Raw genomic sequence first — 16,046 nt, forward strand, 5'->3', positions numbered from 1 at the left:
ATATATAGGAAGAATTTAGGAAAACTGAAAGTGGACAAGGCCATGGGGCCGGATGAGGTACATCCCAGAATACTAAGGGAGCTCAGAGATATGCTGGCGGGTCCGCTGAAGGACCTGTTCAATAGATCCCTAGTAACGGGATTGGTGCCGCAAGATTGGAGAAGAGCAGTGGTGGTCCCGCTTCACAAGAGTGGGAGCTGAGAGGAGGCTGGAAACTACAGGCCGGTTAGCCTCATCTTGGAGATGGGAAAATTAATGGAGACTCTGCTGAAGGAAAGGAAAGTGAACTATCTACAATCTGGTGGGTTGCTTGACCCAAGTTAGCATGGATTCACCAGGGGAATGTCCTGTCAAACAAATCTGATTGATTTTTTTGATTGGGTGACTAGAGAACACCTTGGCTAGGGTGAGAGAACATAGTAGAAATGTCATCTTTGTGAGACTTTCTTTACTCCAAATGATGTCAAATCTTCACCAAGGTGTACTGTGCTGTTCGTATGTCTCACTCTACATGTGAAACAGGTCCCTAAACCCTAAACTACCACTAACACCTCACCTCGACCTATTAGGTGGTCCTCCTATAGAGATATAAATAGGTACACACAGTGAGACCCTCCCCAGAGGCTCTGTCTCTCTCCCCCTCTCCCCAGCCCAGAAATGGTCAAAATGTATTTGCATTTCTGATACTATCTTTTCGCATGCGTTAACGCCATAGCGCATTTTGATGCATGATCCTGTTAGTGACTAAGGGTAGTAAAAGCCGCATCAGCAAGTTACCCCCATGTTTATTTGTTCTCCAATCTGTAAAAGTCAGGGCTGTCTTTGGTTGCTGTCTGAATCCAATTCCCCTTTTCCCACTGCTGTTGAAGCAGAGAGCAACGATGGAGTTGCATTAACAGTATCAAGGCTTATTTGTTAACGCAGAAACTGCAACACCAGCAAGTTACCCCCAGTTACCCCCATGGACTCCATCAAGCTAGGGTGAGAGAACATAGTAGACATTTCATCTTTGTGAGACTTTCCTCACTCCAAATGACGTCAAATCTTCACCAAGGTGTACTGTCGAAACAGGCCCCTAAACCCTAAAACACCACTAACAACTCACCTGGCCCTCCTATAGAGATATAAATACTTAACTACTATGAGGGCCTTGTAGATAGTCTCTGTCTCTCAGCCCTGACTTTTAACTGCACAGTGATTATTTGGTCCTATCTGCATATCTCCGCTGTGAGTATAATACTCATTTTGATTTGGTTTTTAGTTTTTTGTTTTGTATATTTAAAATAAAAATGACAACAAATTAAAAAAAGAAACATAAAACAAAAAGAAAAGAAAATGTATAGGTCCATTCTCTGCCCCATTATGCTAAAGGTTAAAAATAAATGCCCCTTGGGCCCAGTGCCAGCCCTTGACCCCCTCCATATCACTTCTTACCCCCATCTGTGGGTGTTCAGAGGGCAGGAGCAATCCCCAATTCAATCCCTAGTTGCTCCTGCCCTGCCACCAATGGTTTTCAAAATGGATGTTGGTCAACCTGAGGTAAAAATAAATTTATTGTAAGGAAGAATTGTATCCTATGGATGGGGCCAAAAAGTAGCACAGGAGGCTGTTATAGGTAATAGCACCAAGTTGCGATGGGTGGGGTTTATTAGTGGCAATAGGCGGGTTTTAGCAGTGGGTGGCTACACTTCCAATTTTTTTTAATGGAAAGAAAAACTAACAACATTTCATTTGTTTGGGGTTTTTTTTTTTCCATTTTGCTTTAAAAACAATTACAATTTGTTTCATTTTAAAGGAATATGCATCCCAATTATGTACATCCACCACCCTTTCTGTGAGAAAATACTTCCTTTCATTACTCCTAATCCTATGCCTCCAGCATCATGTCATGATGTCTTGTTCTGGAATGTCCTGTCCACTGAAAAATGTTTGTCTCTCTGCATTACTGTATAGAAGGACTGGAGTCTTTAAGATGATGTCAAACACTTAGGTAAAAGCATCTTAAAAGTGTTACTGTGAATGGAAGTTATCACTCTGCAAGAAATGAGAGGTACATGCCTCAAGTGAAAATAATTTATAGATGGCAAGCATTTTATCTCTTCTAATGGTACCCTTTCTTTCTTTGGTTAGGGTCCCCAAGGGCTGTTAGGCCCACAAGGCCCTCCTGGACTAAAGGTATCTCTGAGAGGTGACATGCCTCATTCACAAACTTTGTTTCTCAGTACTAGGAAACAGATTTTCCTTTTCATTATTTCTTAAATGTATAAATCTACTAATGGCTATTTTAATATGGTTACCATGCTGCAAATGTATTCATTTCCATGGAGGCAAAGGGAGGCCATTTTCACGCAGGTTTTCTAAATATATTGGTAAAATATTCTTCATATCCTTGCAAAACAGGCAGAGGTTGGGAATTCCCGTAGACATCCCTTCCACTATTTTGAGGAAATCCAGGACAGGAGCACATCAGAAATAAATATTGTCTCTCAGCACTAAGAGAATTAAGCACTTAAAAAAAAAATATATATATATATATATATAAATTATTTAATTCTGACTTTTGCAATTCTAGGGAAATCAAGGGGAACCTGGAACCAGTATGCGGGTAAGGAAGTTCCATTCCTCAGTCTATGTTGCCCCTGGCCTTCTCTATCATTGCACTGTATATAAAGAATTTTAATAAACCTTAAGTGAGATATTAAGCAAGTTAATAACGTTATTGAGAATCCTGACCCCTGAATAAGATTGTATTGTGTGGACTTGAAAGGCCTTCATTGAAAAATTCAGCACTAGATACCATGCAGTATTGTTTTTCAGTTACTGTAATATTTCAATTACTACAATATTGGTTTTCAGTTACTGTAATACCAGCAATACATAGTCCCAAGAATCAGAAAATCTTCTCAGCACAAGGTTACTGCATTATATAGTTTTATTAACTCTTATGTCGTGCCAATACATTAACAATGATTGCTCGTACAAAAATGACTGGAATATATAGCTTTTGAAATAATTAGCTATGCAATGGAGCATCCTATAAGAATCAGTATTATTATTATCAACATCATATAAATATTTGGGAAACTAGTTTTGTTTTAATAAGAGTGTTTGATATTGCCTAAGTCCTTTACATAGAAATGTGTGGGACTGTAGTGGGAGGGAGCCAGCTCATGTAATGAAGATTTCATTCACAGGGAACATATGTCAATGGCTAGCAGGAAAGGCATTAATGTACAGTTGAATTTTTATTTCTAGGGTTTGCCAGGTGCTCAGGGAAACATTGGTCCCCCAGGTCCTATTGGTGCTCCTGGACTTGTGGTATGTTCTTATACTTCACGTTTCCTATATTTATCCATTCTCCAAGCATTCTCATTCATATATTTATCTTCTGGGTTGTGCTGTCATTTCTAAAGGACAGAATTCAATGCAACATTCCCATCGAAAACAACACAAAACACAACAGCATTTAATTTCGCTTCTGTGTGTCATTAAGTGCAGAAATGAAACAATAAAAATAAAAGAAACAAAACATAATAAAACAAAAGATTTCCCCTTGCACACCTCTGCTTGTCTTCTTTCTCCTCTCTTTTCTCATTCATTCAGTCTGTTTTTTTTCTTCTGAGTCCTGTGTGAGGTTTGTTTCTACAGATCTCAGTCTGTTTGAGTTGAGTTGAGTTTTGATGCCAGTGTAACACGGAAGATTCTAGACTTTACTACCTTCAGTATTATTTCCCTCCTTTAGGGACCCCCAGGAGTCCCTGGAGTAACAGGACAAGTGGTAAGCTCATCTACTTGCCAACTCCTCTAGATACTATTCTGCTGTTCATATTTCTACTGACAGGTGTTTGCATGTGAGTATCAGTACAAGGAGGCTTTATTTGTGTATTCATTTATATTGGGGCTTGGCAGTTTCCTCCTGCGCCTTTGGAATGGCATTTTAATCTAAGTCAGCTCTTGCTGGGGCTATGTATGGTGCCATGAGCCTTCATTTGCAACTACAGGAGGGAGGTCAGCTTCCCATTTTTAACCCCCACCCATGTAGCTCAGCCTGCTCAGCACAGGCCATGGCCAGGGGTCACAGACTCCCTCCAGAACTGCCAGGTCCACATCCACCTGAGGCTGGCTGTTAGCTGCGTCTGTTGAGCAATAGCAGGGACTCCTTCCCTCCAGGACAAGATCCTTTACCTGATTTTAGCTGTTAGTCTGTTCTTTTTTCATATTTTGTGCACCTCTATCTGAATTAAAGCAAGGCATTCCTGGTGGGCTTGTATAGGTTAGTGGTTGTATTTTGCCCCCTGGCTTGCCCACCCACACCAAGAGCAGATGCAAAGTACATGAGCAGTTTTCGCATGTGTGCTTTGTGTCTTGATTTTCAAAGGGAAACTACACGGATGGTTTCTCTTTGAGACACTAGCACTGTATGTGGCCTAAAAGTACCTGTGTGCATTGTAAGCAATGCAAGGCTATTCAAAATTGGCCCTTCCTGCCCATCAAATGCAGAGTGTTCTCTGTGATGCGAAGACAGGGACATTCTGAAATATTGAATTGAATTGATAGCTGATGAAATGATAGAGAAGGGCATTAGTCACCACCAGCCCCTGTATTCATTTTGCTGTAAGAGAGGGTTAGATTCTAATTAGTAGCACAAAGAAACTGTTTATTCCCATTCCAGGGTGAAGCAGGAAAACCTGGATTACCTGGGAGAGAAGGAATACCTGGAAAAGAAGGAGAAATGGGGCTGCCTGGAAAAATGGTATTTATATAATAATCATTCATGCTAGTTTTGATTTTTTTTTATTTCTATAAATTTGTATTTCTTATGTCCAAAAATGAAATCAGTAAGCACTACCTACAGATAATTTGTTGATAAATATAGAAAAAAACAGTGATGCCAATGCCAGTATTCAGTCCTAACTCCCTCGCAAGCTAACTACTGTATATATTCTGTATATTATTTGTATATAACTTGTTATTAGTACCTCCTTTTAAGCATGTGATGATAAATATAACCAAACTCGTCTCCCTAGCCCTTGTTCCATACTTCCTCCTCCTCCCCCTCCCTACCTCCCCTCCACCCCGCCTGTCTTCCTCCCCTCCTAGCCCCTCCCTCTCCCATGCACCCCTTAAATTTCATTCAGTTCTATTGTTTACTAAAATTATATTCCCCTTTAGTTCTGTGTTCACTGTAAAGCCTGTTGCTAATTTTTGTTCCCTGTAAACCAATGAGATGTTCCCAACGTTCGACGGTATATAAAAACTGTTAAATAAATAAATAAATAAGACTGACCATTCTATTTGGCTTCCTTTGTTTGGATGTGTCCCAAAGTAGACTCTATTTGAGTACTGTAGGGGAACACTGTAATTGTATCACAAAAATAAATCCAAATACACGTCAGTTTAACTTGAGATAATATTAGTATACTCGTATAAATAATTAATATTGTAATGTTTCGGATCATAACTTCCTAGCTAATTATCCAAATAGTTATGTACCTGGCTGCAGCCATAGCTTGCCAAATTATGAAGTGTAGTTATTTGGTGCCCACTGTGTAGCACTATTTTCCCAACCTGATTGTTGCACTGTTTTCTAATACAGCATTTCTCTTGTCAGAAGGCTAACATTTATTATTTTGTTAATGAAGGTTTAGACTTCAATAGCTTGTTCTTTTCTTTTTAGGGTATTCCAGGACCAACAGGTCCTGCTGGACCTAAAGGAGAACCAGGAGATGCAGGAGTACCGGGAGAGGTAATCAGGACATGTTTTGGTTTTCTAAAGTTACCGAAGCCTAGGGTTACTGTAATGACATTTAAGCCAAGTCATCTGGTCCAGAAAAGTTGACCTGTAATGAATGAAAATCATTCCCTTTTAATGGTATTCATTCTAGAAATTCAGACAAACCTTCCATCCACTCCTCAACAGGAGGGATACCATGGCTGAGATCATATAATCAGTGCCAAGTCTTCCAATATCATTCCCTCTATTCTACTTTAATTGTGATTCCTCCTTTCAGTTGTAAATGCATACTCAGCTCCTCAAATGTTAGATACAGCTACTTCCCATACTACTCTGTTCACCTCTCCCCTAGCTTTAAAAACACAGAAATGACCATTTTAAATTATACAGTCTTCTGTTTTGTTTTGTTTTTTTTTCCTGCAATTAGGGTGGTGCTGGTCTTCCTGGAACAAAAGGGGAAAAGGTAAGAAAACAACATATTAAGAGTGTAAGAATGAGTAAACCTTGGTAAAAATATGACCAGAGGAGTACTGTTTGCACATGAATGTCGGTATATAAAAGTTCAAAATAAATAAATAAATAAATCCCAAGAGAGTTTATTTATTTATTTATTTTATTTCCTGGTTTTTCTAGACCGATGATGGTATAAACCTTCACACCAGTTTACAATGTTTCTATACAATAAATTCAACATAGCATACAATAATTCATTAAAAAACATTGAAAAGAATCATAAAATCTAACTTAAAACTAAGTATACATTAAAACTTGACAAATCTCCAGGATACAGTGGTTTGCAAAATGGACAATATAAGGAATAATTAGTCTTACATGGTTCATGTGACATTTAAATCAGATAAAATAAGGTCCAAGCTGATGTAAAGAGAGCAGACTGTCTATACTTTTTCTTAAAATGGATAACAATAATTTTTCTTATAGCAACATAAAATATAAAATTATGTTGTATATGAGAAATATTGTTTTACGTTTGGTTTAACAGACTAAACCACTCTTGTTACAAAGGTGATGAAAACAACTGTGTCTAGCCCAAAGTTAACTTGCACATCTCTAACACATTGCCAGTTATGTTATTATTGTTATGTTTTATTGTATGTTGTTTTAATATATTTGTAGTTTGATAAAATAGACATGTGGAATATAAATGAAAATTAATTAACTACCCAATTTAAAGTAATATTTTGGCCAGTTAATCTTATGCTGATCTGGAGTGCATGAAGATGTCTCAGGGATGGTCTCAGGCTCTCTCACTCTCCACTGCAATCAGGTCATCCTTCTCAAAGAATATGGTCAGAGTTCTGTCTTGTGGCCTGGTGGGTAGCCAGCTGGACCACCAGCGGGCAAACAGCAGGTTAACATCACAATCCCAGTGCAGTGGTGGACCTGGAGCTTACAAAGAGTACCTATGACCCACCCATAAACATGTTATTGCAAGTTTTGAAGAAGAGAAGCCTCCATAATTGTTCATTACTATCACTTTACTTGTGCTTTAGAGAATTCCAGAGAGCTAGTGCTTTCACTTGGAGCCTGATTTGTTGAGCTTTTTTCACAATTGACACAGAATGGAACAAAAACCTTAGCAAATCAGGCTTTTGGCCTCTGAGACTACTGCAAAACCTCTGGATTCAGTTTTTACAATTATATGGCACTCCACATTCTCCATCCCTATCCAAAAGCTTCAGTCATGGGCTCTTTGGTTGACTAGGAAGCCATCATACTATAGTATGCTCTTACCAGAGCATCTACCTCTAGGTGTTATACTGTTTAAGGTTTCCCTTAGAGTGACAACAGCTGTTTAAGTACTTTATTTATTCACATTTCATTTTACTCTTTGAAACAGATAACATAACAGGTTGTGTGACACTGGACATCATGAAATACTTCCAAAAAGGCAATAGTATTTGCCAAATGTCTAATCTTCTTCCCTAGATTTTGGAAATCTTTCTATACTGCATGGATACCATTTCTAACGAGGTTAATGGACTCCAGATGGATGATACCATTGACATCAGAGTCCCTACTTTCTTCTATAATTGTATTTCTACTAACTGAGGATCCTGGAAGGAATTTAACTATTATGTCCCCATCAAAATGAGTTCCCAGATTGGTTCCCCTGATGACTGAGTCTCCCAGCAGAAAAAGCTTTCTTTTATGACATTTGATAATGTTAAACAGTTTCTGGGTGCACTGGGTGACTTCATCCCTTTCAGACATCAGTTCATTTTCTGTTACTGGAGCTTCTTTGTTTTCCAATGCAGAAAAGGCATTATGTAAGGGTAACAGCGGAGAGAGTGGTTGTCTCTTCATCACAGGCCTTATTCTACCAGAGCCCATTGTAATCCATTTATTCCTGGGTTTCTGAATCCTGGATGTCTGACTTCTTTGTGGGAGTAGGGGAGACTGTGGGATGCTGCATAATTGGGAAAATTGGGTGTCTCAGAGTCACAGATCTTGTTCTACTAGAGCCCACTGTAAACCTGGGTTTCTGAATCCTCTGTGGGTGTTGGGAGAGATATTCTAGATGCTGCAAGGTAGGACAGGTTTTGTAAACCTGGACAATTTCTCTTTCAGATGAATAAGCCCCTTTTTCATTGCAGACAGCTGAAGGCAAATTGGATAATTTTTAATTCTCCAAATGGTAGACCTTGGTACATAAGCACCACAATTGTTACACTGAATAAAAGACATTTCGCTAATAGTGACTGATATACAAGTTGTTAAATTGGAACTCGGGTCTTATCTATTCACTAAAACTAAATTGTTGGAAGAACTATTTAAGAAAACATTCTAGGGGTGGGTAGGAATAAGCCACTCTTGTAGAGACCAGCCCTTTTTTCCCCTTAATAAATATAGTAACTTAAGACTAGCAAAGGTTCTTAAAATTCTATATAACTAGAAAAAATATAAAGAGATTTCAAACAAAGCAAACACATTGGTAGGAAGTGGCCAATGAAATTGGCATGTAACCTCCAAGCAATACAGGAAGTGGAAGGAGAAAATAACAAAATCAATTAGCTCAAAAAGCAGAAAGGGTGATTAGGAAGAGTAGCAAAACAAGGGAGAAAAGTTGGAAAGCTATGACCACAAATGCTAGTAGACTGGGCAATAAAATCCCAGACCTGCAGGCCCTAATGGTGGAGATAGACTTGGACATTGTTGCTATTATGGAGACATGGTTCAATGAGTCTTATAATTGGGATATGGCCATCCCAGGCTATAACTTGTTAAGAAAGGATAGAGAAGACAGAAAGGGGAAGGAATAGCTCTTTATGTCAAAAACTGTTGCATCCGTTGGTCGCAGATGGCTGCGCCCTCTCTGCCTTACCTCTTTTCTACCTCTCTCCTCTCCCTTGGGAAATATGGCTACCTGTGCTGCTGTTTGCCGACCTCTCCGGCATCCCCGGACCGGCAAGGGCGATTGCGTTCACCAAGTTTCTTCCTAGGGTGTGCGCGCGTGCGCTACCCACACATTTGAATACGTTATGGCAGGAACCTCGGAGGCGGCCCCACCGCATGACGTTACTACCTCCAGGTACTTAGCCTCCGCTCACCAACAGTGCTACGAGTTAGCAAGGATTACGGTCCAGCTAATTCTGACCGCTTCTACGTTGCCCGCTTGGAACATCTCCTACTACCCTCCAGGGTACCTCACTGATTCCTGGAAGCTCTGTGTACCCGCTCCTCTTTGGCCCTTCTGCTTCTATCCACCCTCCAGGGTTTGCCTCGCTCTAACCACCCAGGACACCCACTTCTCTGGGGTCTTATCTGTTGTTTCTCCAGGTACCCTGCCGGACGACCTTAGGTACTCACTCCACGAGGGCCTACTCTCTCTAGGGTAACCTGCACCACGGACCTCGGGCCCGTCTGCTTGCTCATCTTCTACAGAGGAAGCTACCACCTTGACTACAGCTACCAACCCTGTGAGTACCTCAGCTCTTCAGGCTCTCTCTCTGCTTCACTCTGCCAGATTCTCGGCGTACTCCGCTTGTGGACCACTACCGGATCTGTCTACATCAACCATACTGCTGGGACCAGGTTCTCAGGTTACCCCGCTCTGCGGACCACTACCGGACCTACGTCTCTCAGCCAGGGTGAGAGCCGCGCAACACCTGAATATCCTGAGTCTTTTCAGAACTCATTACAATGGGAAAGGGAGAAGTTGCTCATTGGAGATTTTATTTTGCAGGATATGGATTAGAGCATCCCTTCTTCAGAAATCTTCAAAAAGTAGAGAGATAGTGGATGCCCTTTCTGGAGTCTCTGCTCAAACAAATGGCAACGGAAAACACAAAGGAGGATGTGATACTCAACCTAGGGGATAATATTTCTAATGACCAGTTAGGTGCTCATCTGAGCACCAGTGATCCTCAGATGGTATGGTTTGATATTGCTGCCAGGATACAGAGAAGTAGCATGAAGATCCAAGTTTTGACTTTCAAAAATACAAACTTTATCAAAATGGGAACATATATGGAAGAAGAACAAAGACTGTGAAAAAGTGGGTGAGGTAGAACAACAGTGGGCCAAATTAAAAGGAACTATTGCAAAGGCAATAAATCTATATATTAGAAACGTAAATAAAAGTAAGAGGAAAAAGAAACCAATCTGGGTCTCAAAGGAGATGGCTGAAAACATAAAAGCAAAAAGAACAGCATTCAAGAAGTATAAAGGATCCCAAATAGAGGAACTCAGGGAAGAATACCTCGTGAAACTGAGAGAGATGAAGAAAGATATCAGGAAAGCAAAAGGTCAAGTGGAAGAAAAGATTGCCAAAGAGGTAGAGCAAGGTGAAAAAACATTTTTCAGATATATCAGGGAAAGAGGAAAGCCTGAGGTGGTATAGTGAAATTAAAAAGTGACAAGGAGCAATGTAAAGAGAGAGAGAGAGATGAAGAAATGGTGGAAATATTAAACAAATATATTAGTTCAGTGTTCACTAAAGATAAACCTGGAGAAGGATCATTAATCGTTGACATGACCATAGTTGGAAGTGGAGTAGACCTAACCTCATTTACAGAAGAGAATGTATGGGAAAACCTAGGGAAACTGAAAGTGGACAAGGCCATGGGGCTGGATGAAGTACATTCCAGGATACACTGATGGTAACTTTTAAATCAGCTCACGGGTCGTTGGCCTGCACACAGGGATGCAGCCATTTTATAACATACGCACGTGTATCTGGGCAGCTTTTAAAATCCACTCGGCACACACTGGCCCGACTTGTGCGCATATCTCCCAGGTTTGGCATGTTCAGGCTTTTAAAATTCATGTTTAAGGAAGCTCAGAGATGTGCTGATGGGTCTGCTGAAAGACCTGTTCTATAGATCCCTGAAAATGGAAGAGGTGTCTCAAGATTGGAGAAGAGCAGGTGTGGTCCTACTTCACAATAGTAGGAGAGAGGAGCCTGGAAACTACAGGTAGGAGGTGGAAAAATGAATGGAGGCTCTGCAAAAGGAAAGGATAGTGAACTATCTATAATCCAGAGAGTTGCTGAACCCGAGGCAACATGGATTCACCAGGGGAAGGTCCTGTCAGACAAATCTGATTTTTTTTTTGATTGGGTGACTAGAAAACTGGATCAAGGAAAAGTGTTGGATATGATCTACTTGGATTTTGCTATTCCCTCATAAGAGGCTCATGAATAAAATGAGAAACTTGGGAGTGGAGGCCCAGATGGTGGAATGGATAACAAACTGGTTGACTGACAGAATTCAGCATGTAATGGTCAATGGAACCTTTCTGAAGAGAGAGCAGTGTTAAATGGAGTGCCACAAAGATTGGTTTTGGGACCGGTTCTGTTCAATATCTATGTGAGCGACATTGCTGAAGGGAAAAAAAGTTAAAGTTTGTCTATTTGCAGATGATACTAAGATCTGCAACAGAGTGGACATGTTGAAGAAGTATAGAGAATGAAAAATGATTTAAGAAAGCTGGAATTGTGTTCAAAGATTTGGCAGCTGGGATTCAATGCCAAGAAGTGCAGAGTCATGCATCTGGAGTGTGGTAATCCAAAAGAGCCATATGTGATGGGAAACAAAAGTCCAATGTTCATGGATCAGAAGAGGGACCTTGGGGTAATAGTGTGTGGCGATCTGAAGGCAGCGAAGCAATGTGACAAGACAGTAGCTAAAGCCAGAAGGATGCTGGACTGCATAAACAGAGGAATAACCAGTAAGAAAAGAAGAGATGATAGTGCCCTTGTACAGGTCCTTGGTGAGACATCACCTTGAGTACTGTGTTCAGTTCTGGAGATCTTATATTAAAAAGTTTAGAGACTGGACGGAGGGGGTCCAGAATAGTGTAGGGTCTGTATCAGAAGACATATGAGGAGAAGCTGAAGGATCTAGATCTGTATACTCTGGAAGAGAGGAGGTTCAGGGAAGATGTGATACAGACCTCCACATACCTGAAAGGTTTTAATGATGCACAAATTTTTCTGTTAGAAGGGAAAGTGTAGCACTAGCGATCACAGAATGAAACTCCAGGGGGATGACTCAGAACCAAAATCAGGAAATATTTCTTCACAGAGAGGGTGGTTGATGCCTGGAATGCTCTCCTGGAAGAGGTGGTGAGGACAAAATGAATTCAAAAGGGCATGGGATAAATACTGCGGATCCCTAGAGGCCAGAAATGAAGAAGGAGGTGCATGAGGGTAACTTGCATGGAGCGGCAGTTACAACCATAAGCAGCATGCTGGCAGATTGGATGAACCTTTTGGTCTTCATCTGCTGTCATTGCTATGTTACTTTGAAATGGAAAACACCCAAATGTGCTGATGATCATATGTCAATTAACTAGATCCAGGATATATATTATTGCTTATTAACCTATGCATGGATTGAAACAAATAGCCATTTTAATCTGAAAACTGTTGTCATTTGTTTATAGTATTTACATTTTAAGTGTGTAAATGCTTTTGAAAATCATGCCCTAACGGTTCAAAACAACAAAATGAACAAATCTCAATTTCACCAGCCCTTTGCCTGAATGATTAACACTATAGATTTTTGTTTTAAAAGGATCATTTAAACTATTTACAAATCCTTTTCAACCATAATTTTGTTTGTCTTTTAGGGAGCTCCTGGTGATTCAGCAGTGGGAATTCCTGGTGAGCCAGTAAGTGAGGGTTTTATTGTAAATTTCTTTTCAATGTTTCCCATATTTTTATGTAACCCCCTATTGATGCACATGAAATGTTAGGGTCTGCTGCCTGTTTGTGAGCTGAGCATCAGTCTCTGTGAATTCAAAAACAAAAACGGCCAAGCAGGTGGTGTGATGGACCTGACTCAGAGCCAAGGGCTGAATTTACTATGCTGGACAGGGAAGGCCCCACAAACTCCTTTTTTTCCCTCTGTGACCCCCTCTGACTGATCCCCAACCGATAACAGCCTCTATCAGCCTCATGCCTTGGGAACAATGAAGGTCTCATTCTAAAAAGCATCTTCAATGAAAACTTGTGTACTTTGCAATCTGGGTACCAGCAGTCAGAGTAAAACTCATAAAAATCTCTGCGGGTACCCAGGTTTCCACAGCATTTGTAGTAGCAGCAGCAACAATAAAATGCACTTCTTCCAAAAATCAGAATACTATCAGCTCCTTTCTTTCCTTTCCCTTCCCAGCATAGGAATTAGCCCTCAGTCCATTTTTTTTTTCCAGATAGCATTCAGTACTAATGAATCTTCTTAATCCTTTCTCCCAGTCAAGGCACGGGATCCCCCACACTTAAAAATCCTTGACTCTTCCCAGATGGCTTAGAAGCACTGCCCAGGAGCCCAGTGTATGTCTCCTGAAGCCTTGACCTTGCCGGACACTGGCAATGGCTGTCACAAACATTTATTATACTGTTCCTACCAAGAGTGTGATAATAAGGGTAGAAGGTGTGTGTGTGGGGGGGGGGGGGGGCAATTTAAAAATAAACCTCATTATTGGCTTTTTTTTTTTTATTTTTCAGGGAGTAAAAGGTGACCGAGGACTTCCAGGCCCTAGAGGAGAAAAGGTCAGAAGATAAATGACTATAAAACCTAGAATTGCCCTCTAGATTGAAACAGTAGTGAGGATTAGAGGTGTGCAGGGAAAACGAATTTGGTTTGGTTGGGCCAAAAAGGAAACAGCTCATTTCCGGCTGAATTTAATTTTGGAGTAGAGGTAGCCTAGAAGATGACTGTAAAGCTACGTTCAGTACTCTGATAGAGGCATATCTATATAGAGGAGATAATGGTCAACAAACAAATAAACAAATAAGATGTAGGTAAGACTTTCTTATTGGACTAACTCAATACACCTGTGACTAGCTCTAGAGAGCATTCTGCCCTTTTATCAGATTAATGCAGTAATAGTGGGGTCAATATTCAAAAACCTGCTCGGTGGGTAAGATAACCATAACTGGGTATATGTACCCACTTGTCTTTAAATGGTATTCAGCTGAGGTTACCCAGCTAGTTGTATGACTGAATATCTGGCCTGCTGTTTCCATAGCTGGGACTACCCTGCTAAATTTGAAAGCCACGTCAGGAATGCTTCTAACCTGGACCCATTTTTTACCCAGCCAAATTTGCGTGGCATGCTATTTTAATCTCACAAAGTTAGCAGATTTTGTAAATGGGTAAGATGTACCCAACTAAAACCCAATTTTAAGGGTTCATTTATCAAACCACGATATTTTACCATGGGAGGAGCGAAATGTCGGAGGGGGTGCAAATTCTCGCAATATTTTGTCCCTTCCTGGGAAAATATTGCAGCAGTTTCACAGTGATACTTTTTATTGCTGAAAAAATCCCTGGTGTCTAGTGGCGGCCCGGAGTGCTGTCAGTGACATTTTGGAAATGCCCTCAACCGGCCTGGAACCTGGGGGTACTCCTCACCACCACTAGGTATGGTTGGGTCTCCAGAGTGGGCCACTAGGCTACCAGGGACTTCCTTTAACTTAAAGAGGGAGGGGGTCTGGGGATGGAGGGTCATTAGATATCAAATATTATATTCTATGGAACTGGGGGACTGGGGTGGAGGAATCTGGGGGATATTTTATTCAAAGGGGAGGGGTTTTGGGAAGGGAGATGGGACGTCACCACATACAATTACAAGTATTTATTTTTTGTACTTTTTACTATGGGGATCACCTTAGCAGGCAGTTGAGAGTGGGCCAGGGTCTGCCATGTCCCCCAGGGGACATTTTACACTTTGGGAGAGAGATCATTTTTGGGCCACATGGCCCTTTAAGAAACATCTTGGAACCATCGGAATGCGCATTAGCGTTCCAATGCCCCCATGGTGTTTTAACTATAGCTTCTCCGTTTTCGATAAAATAACATGGCTTGCTTTTTTGAGGCAAGCCACATTATTTTATTTGCATAGGATTTCCTGTGCATTAAGTGCTTTGCATGTATTAGTAAATGTTATGCATGTAAATGCGTGCAAAGTAACTAATTTCAATACAGGGCGGTTTTTAAGTCAAAATATCACATGATATGCAATTATCTTACGATAAACACCGTTTCGCACATTAATCATTTAACGCTGCTTAGTAAATGTAATCCTTAGGGCCTGATTTACTAAGGCTTTTTTTTCCCATTCTATGTCTATGGGGAAAATTCATTGTAAATGAGGCTCTTTGTTGGGTAAATCTTTTGAATATCAGCCCATCTGGGTTTAAATAGTACAGTCAGCTAGGCATGAGATTGTCTGCATATTCCATTATAGTTCAGTAAAGGGATGGGGAAGATGGCAGTGGACTAACACAGCAGCCACAATACTTTGCTCTAGTTGGATGAAAAAGTATTGCCACGTGCCAATCAGTGGCACTTACCTACAAGGGTTTCTTGAATCAGAACCCACATTACCATTTAAAAGAAAAAAAGGTCTAAATTCTTGCACCATCAAACTGCAGTGTGAGTCAGGTTTGGATTGACAGCAAACTATAATCTCTCCCCAGAGCTGAAGTTCTTAATCTTACCATCTCCTCCAGTTCTTTGATTCCTGTGTTTGCTTGTGGGATGGAGGAGGAGAAAAAAGTATTGTGCTTGAGGGGATGATGAAGCTGTAGTCTCTTCTTTCTTCATCAGAAGTGTCCCATGTCTTTATTTCCTCTCTGCCTCCTAGGGAGATACTGGGCGAGCTGGTGAGCCAGGAGATTCTGGAGAAGCTGTAAGTCACCAGAAATGCAGCAGGGATCAGGGAAGTGGTGATTTACTGCAGAGACAGGCAGCACATTCTTCAGAATTATGTGATTAGATTTGATTAACATATATTTTGCCTCTTTGGACATTTTAACCAGGATCTACTGTTTAGACAATACCTA

General features: G+C 40.7%; 1 protein-coding gene across 1 annotated transcript in view; it reads left to right on the plus strand.

Moving 5' to 3' along the window:
* Positions 1-16,046, plus strand: part of COL7A1 (collagen type VII alpha 1 chain) — a 350,074-nt gene that overhangs the window by 265,304 nt on the left and 68,724 nt on the right. The window contains exons 84-93 of the mRNA XM_029597520.1: positions 2,131-2,175; positions 2,573-2,605; positions 3,256-3,318; positions 3,743-3,778; positions 4,673-4,753; positions 5,678-5,746; positions 6,162-6,197; positions 12,827-12,868; positions 13,704-13,748; positions 15,848-15,892. Coding sequence (XP_029453380.1) covers positions 2,131-2,175; positions 2,573-2,605; positions 3,256-3,318; positions 3,743-3,778; positions 4,673-4,753; positions 5,678-5,746; positions 6,162-6,197; positions 12,827-12,868; positions 13,704-13,748; positions 15,848-15,892 — 495 coding nt within the window. The remainder of the gene's footprint in view (positions 1-2,130; positions 2,176-2,572; positions 2,606-3,255; positions 3,319-3,742; positions 3,779-4,672; positions 4,754-5,677; positions 5,747-6,161; positions 6,198-12,826; positions 12,869-13,703; positions 13,749-15,847; positions 15,893-16,046) is intronic.

The sequence above is a fragment of the Rhinatrema bivittatum genome, chromosome 4, assembly GCF_901001135.1.
Source record: "Rhinatrema bivittatum chromosome 4, aRhiBiv1.1, whole genome shotgun sequence".
NCBI lineage: Eukaryota > Metazoa > Chordata > Amphibia > Gymnophiona > Rhinatrematidae > Rhinatrema > Rhinatrema bivittatum.